We start from the raw sequence: 6950 nt of genomic DNA, 5'->3' as shown, positions 1-6950 counted from the left end.
AATTGGGACCAAAAAACGCTCTAAACAGTAGGCACCAAGGGAATATAAGGCCAAAAAGTGGGCACTAGAAATGCATTTTCTACAAGTTTGCACCAACAAATAAGCGCAAAAAAGTAGGCAGTGTTATTTCTCACTAGAAATTAGCAACCACAAGAAAAAACTCAGGAAAAATAGCCTAAAGTGTATCTAAGATATATACAGGGTGGCTGATGAATTTTGCTACATTAAGAAACTCAAATAACTTTTTTTTTAGTGTATGGAATTCATTTATTTTTTTTTCAAGTTGAAGGTCATTAAATTTTATTAAATGTAGCTTAACTAGTTTTAAAAATAATTGAATTTAAATGCCCCCATGCTCGTTGACACAAGTGCGGCATCTTAGTAAAAAGTTGTTCATTGCTGCTTTGAGAGTTGCGACAGGAATAGCCGCAATTGTTGCCCGAATGGATTGTTTTAGTTCATCCAAATTTGTTGGCTTTGTTTTATAAACTTCTTGTTTACATAAACCCCACAAGAAAAAGTCAGGTGCAGTAAGGTCAGGCGACCTGGGGGGGCAACGAAATTCGGAGTTTCTTGAAATCAGTTTATTGGGAAATTTTCGTCGCAACTCTGTCATAACAGTCTGGGCTATGTGAGACGTTGCCCCATCTTGTTGAAACCACACAGAGTTGAAAGGAATTCTCTTTCGGCGTAGTTCTGGATAGAAAAATTCTTTCAGCATTTTCAAATAACGGTCTCCAGTAACCGTAACGGTGTGACCATTTTCTTCAAAAAAATAAGGTCCGACAATACAGCGTGAAGAAACCGCACACCACACTGTCACGCGAAGAGGATGCAATTCCGTCTCGTGGAGTATCTGTGGGTTAGAAGTACTCCATATTCGACAATTTTGTTTGTTCACATTGCCGTTTAAATCGAAATGGGCCTCATCAGACATGAAAAGGCAGTTTAACATGTTTTGGTCTTCTTCCACCATTTGCAGGATCTTCTGGCAAAATTCCAAGCGAATCGGCAAGTCTGCTGCATTCAGTTTCTTAACCATTTGAATTTTGTAGGGAAATAAGTCTAAATCTTTGTGCATTATTGTTTGCAGAGACTGTCGGCTGACACCAAGTTGAGCAGATAAGCTTCTTGTTGAAACCCTTGGATTGCTTTGTATAGCTGCAGCTACAGCAGCGATCGTTTGCTCCATCCGAACTGGTGGGTTTCGATGATAAGGCCTTCTTGCGACTGTTCCTTGCTCAGCAAAATTATTCACCAGTCTCATTATGGTCCATCTGCTCGGGGGATCGCCGCCAAACATCTACCTGTACTCTCTCTGTACCAAAACTACGGACTCCAGTGCGTGATAGCGGCGGACTATCCAAATCCTTGTTTGCGTGTCCCAGTTATCCATTTTAATAAATTTTAAAGATCAATCTGCAAATTAAAACAAAAATGGAACAGATAACTTAAGAAGAAAAAAAGTTATTCAATTTTTTTTGGTAGCGGCTTTCATCAGCCACCCTGTATAAGGCACATCTCTCTCTCTCCTTTTCCTCTACGTTATATCTTTTCTCTCTCTCGCGGGACGAAAATGCCCGAAACGTTGCATGGCCTTGAAATTTTACTCTCCATTCTTGCTCGTCCATCGACGACTAAGAAGTTTCACTTCAAAACCTATTTGCACTCCACCAAATGCACCAGGCGAGAAGTGTATTGTAGTATTTTCTGCGTTTTAAGAAGCGTTTAATTTAGTTCCTCGCCTTTACATCAGGAAATTTCCAAGTGAACGTATGGATGCCACGGTGACGGAATGTTGAGTCGCCTATGAAAAAGTAATAATTCAAGGAAATTCTTTTTCAAAGCCGTAATTGTTCTTGCCTACTTTTGCATGGAAGTCACCAATAACTCCTCTTGGTACATCAGCAAGTGTAGCTTCTAAATCATCATAAAATGCGTCTTTTTTCATCATCATTTGTGTTTGTAGACGCATAGCACTGCACAATAGGGATTATGCGGAATTTAGAGTTGAATGTGGCTATTATGTTATCTTCAGGCACGCTGAGGCCTGTAGCGGAATTTAATCTCGTTTGTGTATTTTCGCTGTACAAAAAGCGATGTTCCATGTGGATGTGTTCCTTTGCGTGTCCAGTCGAGTTTGTAGCTGTCCATTTTTATACATGTTTGCTCCTGCTTGAAGCATTCTGAAATTGCACTTCCCTTTCATGTTCCTATTATTATACGTATGCGAAAAGCTAAAGTCGTCATCTTGTTGCCGATTTTATATCCGAGGCTATTTTCCGTTTCTTGAGTGAATTTGTTTTTCTTGCTATGGTACCAATTCCATGTACGTTAGTGGGATACGTGTTGGAAATTTTCAGAGCAGCTACCATTGACCAATTTTAAAACACATTTATAGAGCGAGTCCGTGACGTGTAGAGCGCGTCGGACGAGTAGCTCTAACCTGGTGAACAGACGCTGGAAGAGTTCTCCTCTCTCGTTTGTTTCCATCTCCATTTACGAGACCAAGGTTGGTTACTCAATCGTGCGAAGGAGTGCTCGAGATTAATAGGGCCTACCACTTGAAGGTGAGGGTAGGAAGTAGGCAGCAGCTTTGTATTAGGTATTACTATACTTTTAATGGACGACGTTCCGCTTTTGAGGGCGAAATTTATATAACCCATGGGCTTAAAAGTCTCGAGCCTAACACATAGATGGCACTATTACATTCACCTCTTTTTCAGTTAGTACTAACCTTAAAAAAAAGAAGAATTTCGTAAATAAAATAATAATAAAACAACAATAAAGCGATGATTTGCTGACTTCAAACGTGGTCGTAGATACACCGATGATGCACAACACAGTGGACGGTAACACCAGAAAACATCCGCAAAGTCCACAAAATCGTTCAGACTGATCGAAAACTGAAGTTGTGTGAGTTAGCTGTCATCGTAAAGATATCAAAAGAACGTCTTGGCTGTATATTGCATGAGGATTTGACTATAAGAATGCTCTATTCAAAGTGGGTGCCGCGTTTGCTCACTGTTTTGTTTCATCAAGACAACGCGCCGTGTCACAAGTCAATCAAAACAATGACAAAACTACATGAATTAAACTTCGAACTGTCGCACATTCACCGTAGTCGCCAGAGCTGGCTCCCAGCAACTTCTGGCTGATCGCAAACCTAAAAAGAAATGCTCGCCAGTAAGAGATTTTGCTCGAATGAAGAGGTTATCACTGAAATTGGCCTACTGTGAGGCGAAAGATAAATCGTTCTACGAAAGAGGTGCTGAAATGCTAGAGCGGCGCTAAAATTATTGCGTTGTTCTGGATGGAAATTACGTCGATGAATAAAACTAATGTTGAAAGAGAAATGTTTTCTTTGGTAGGCCGGGGACTTATCAGCCCATGTGTTAAAAGACATTTTTTTTACTAAAGCAAAGTATAAACAAACTTTTTCCGCGGATTTTATTATATATTTTATATTACACATTTTTTTTATTTATCATTACAATGATTCAAAACTTTACACACAATTAAACCTCAAGTATAACTATTTTTTACTTATCCGTAGAATTTTATCTTTGAAAAATATGTACATACGATTGCGCCAGAAGTAGCACTGCTCCACTAAAAAAATTGAAACCATAAACGCACACACAATGCCGTAGCCAAACCAAACGAGTTGCATGTCCTGCACTTTCATTGCCCTGAACTCATTCTTGCGGCTTAAGTCCACGAATTTTAAACGCCCTGCCCTGATTAACTCCAGAAACGCTGACTGAGTCCAATGTTCCGTTAGACCCGATTGAGCGGCATCTAAAATCATTTCATTTGTAATTTCTGTAAATATCGAATTGTTGTTTATGGGAAAACATAGCGGAATGTTACGGAATAAGCACAAATCGAGGCGCATACGAAAGAGAGGAGTAGTAAAAAATTTCTGTTGCTCTTTGAAAATTTTCCATTTAGTAGTTGGTATCATGTAATAATATTTCATGTCGAACGCATCTCGCGTCTTTAAGAAGGTTTGATAATTTGCTTCTACTTGAAACATGGGAGCATATTTGGCCAAATCTCTGCGACGAATGAGCTCAAAGTATTCTGGTGCAAAAACATAAACTTTCCAGTGTGAATGGAGAATATCGTCGAAGGTTTGCAGTGATTGCACTTTCGGTGCACTCGTCCAATATGTGGCGAAATGCGAATTGTATGAGGTGGTTAGTAGAATTCCAAGTACATACATTTGCAGATAAATGAATCGCACCACGTAGGGTGCACCACCTAATTCCCGAATGGATTGACCCAGTACACTGCGTAGACAAGCATCGTGCATGAAGAAATCTAAAATAGCTGGTCTGTTGCCATGCTGCCAGAGCGCAAAACTTAGCACTACGGAAATAACGACGAGTGTACCCATCACCAGTACGAAGGTGAGTCCCTCGAAAACAATCCAAAAGAATTCAGAATTCGGTATATCTGCCTCTATAGGTGCCCAAGCGCACCAATTCATCAGCTCGTACGGATAGGTGAAACCATTCAAGGGGATATTTGGATAGGTAAGTGCAACCGAAATCTCTACGGTGTTATTACGCACGGCGGCAATCAAGTCCTGTGATGGGGCAAATTGTGTATACGAGGAGATAGGCAGTGGCTGGTAGAGCGAAAAGTTGTGCTTGCGTGCGAAGTTCGCGAATAAATGACCCGCAAAGCCGCCCACTATTTTGCGACCATTATAATTATATACAATAACGCGTGGCTCTGAACCGCCTATTATATAGGGCAGTTTGAAGCCTTGTAAGTTACCCAGGCGATAGGGGTAGATGGGGCCCCAGTGCAGCAGATCGGCGTTTAAAGTTTTGTACTCAAGCGCAAATACAGGAAAATGAGTGTAGCTGTAGAATTGAGCTGTGAGCTGTAAAAATTTATAGAAATGATGTGTATAGGGATGAGAATATGACTATCGCCACGAACTTGCCTACCTTATAGTCACTACATAGCGCTGCCACATTTATCATTTTGCTCTGCCAACAAAATTGAAAGAGTTGCTGTAGGAAAGTGTCATCACAAGTCGCCGTTGTGTCGCTGTTATTTATTAGAAATAATATTTTCGATTGCCTGCGATACTCCAAGCTTACCAAGAGCGCTTTTACTAATCCAGTCTGTGATTCGAGCGACTCCTCCAAGTACACCACCACCATCAGGGCGGCGCTGAAGTGCTTCCTCAGCGGAAAAACGCTCAACTCGTTGAGAAGAATAACTGGCGCTACCAGATCTGTCATTAAATTTTGCACAAATTGCATCTCATAATCCACGTCCAATGATATTTCCTTTCCTTGACGCCTGCTTTCTAACTCTCCATTCGTGGGTGTTCTGAAGGCTGTGAAGGCAGTTATGTTTCGATTACGTGCAAATACCACCTGGTCATAGTTGTGTAAGCGTCGCACATCCTGTAGGAAGTTCACCACAGTGTAGTCTGACAAATTTAATTGAATTTTAGCACAATTGGCTGCGTGTATGATGAAAAGAAATGCAAGGATGGCGCGTAAAAGCTGAGTGCGCTCCATTCTGTCAATGAAAGTGGCGACACTTTGAGTTTGCTTCGCGTTTTTATTGAATTTGAATGGTTTCTGCGACGCTCTACCCCCAACACTACAGGTCTACTTGTGGCTGCAAATTAATCCCTAAGCGGCATATTATTTTTGCCTTTGTGGGGCCTTTAATTTGTGTACTTTATGGCGGATACGCTTATGAAAGCATTGCTATAATTTACATATAATATGATTACCATAAGTGAGCTAGTGAGTGACAAAATGTCGCCATATATGCGCGTGAATGTTAAGGATGAAGTTCATTTGCCTCCCTGTGTTGGTGCGTAGTGCAGCGTAATCTATGTAATTTTCCGAAGGGGAAATGCTTTTCGCTCAAAATTAGGTGCCGTGTACATATAAAATAATTGAGTAATTTAGTAATTGAGTAAGGATATGCTACTGGTCTACTTATAAGCGCCGCACAAACATACAAGCATTCGTACTTGTTTACCACATGAATATTCAATCGCCAATGGGGTTAACTATAAATATTTTGTGCCTCCATCCAACAACCGAAGTAAAGGTGCTGATGTAAGTGGAGATGACAAACATATTAGAAAGTTGAAAAATTACCGATTTTTATATGCAATATTTACATAAATCCGGCGGCCGCCGTAGCCGAATGGGTTGGTGCGTGATTACCATTCGGAATTCACAGAGAGGTCGTTGGTTCGAATCTCGGTAAACACCAAAATTAATAAAAACATTTTTCTAATAGCGGTCGCCCCTCGGCAGGCAATGGCAAACCTCCGAGTGTATTTCTGCCATGGAAAAGCTCCTCATAAAAAAAATATCTGCCGTTCGGAGTCGGCTTGAAACTGTAGGTCCCTCCATTTGTGGAACAACATCAAAACGCACACCACAAATAGGAGGAGGAGCTCGGCCAAACACCTAACAGAAGTGTACGCGCCAATTAATTATTTATTTTTTATTTACATAAGTCCGAAAAGCTCTTGTCATTAATTTAGTTATTGCTACGATTAGTTTTAATGCACAAGGGAGGTGCATATAATTATGACAATTTCAGTGCGTATAATTTCGAATTTTTCTATGTTAGGAAGTTAATACAAATTAAATTTTTATTTACATAAGTACATTTGATTAGACTTAGATTTTGTCCAGTTTGGGGGACGGACTTAATATTAATTTGTCTGTAAAAATGCATTAGAAAGGGTTACCAAGTCACCCATACAAGCTATCCGCGATTATTAAAACAACTTGTTCGGTTGGCAGTTCGGCTTAACTTGATCCAATTTTTATTCTCAAAAGTATTTTAAAGCAATTTTAAGCGCGACTTAAGTCTAAGAATAACAAATATAAAAGACAACCAGCTTAATTCGAGGAATGTTTGTCGCGCTGTCGCTAAATACAGTGAAA

The 6950-nt window shown here is 40.2% G+C and overlaps 1 protein-coding gene across 1 annotated transcript; it reads right to left on the bottom strand.

The window, feature by feature from the left end:
- Positions 1–1747: 1747 nt before the first annotated feature.
- Positions 1748–5549, bottom strand: LOC128864297 (uncharacterized). The gene is made up of 4 exons (XM_054103935.1): positions 4965–5549; positions 4227–4897; positions 1868–1979; positions 1748–1807 (listed from the first exon to the last, which is right to left on the bottom strand). The coding sequence occupies exons 1-4, from the start codon at positions 5547–5549 to the stop codon at positions 1748–1750; spliced, it is 1428 nt and encodes a 475-aa protein (XP_053959910.1).
- Between the last annotated feature and the right edge of the window lie 1401 nt (positions 5550–6950).

This window comes from Anastrepha ludens, chromosome 2 (genome assembly GCF_028408465.1).
Source record: "Anastrepha ludens isolate Willacy chromosome 2, idAnaLude1.1, whole genome shotgun sequence".
Lineage (NCBI taxonomy): Eukaryota > Metazoa > Arthropoda > Insecta > Diptera > Tephritidae > Anastrepha > Anastrepha ludens.
The sequence above is the reverse complement of the archived record's forward strand: the minus strand, read 5'-3'. Positions and strand labels throughout refer to the sequence as shown.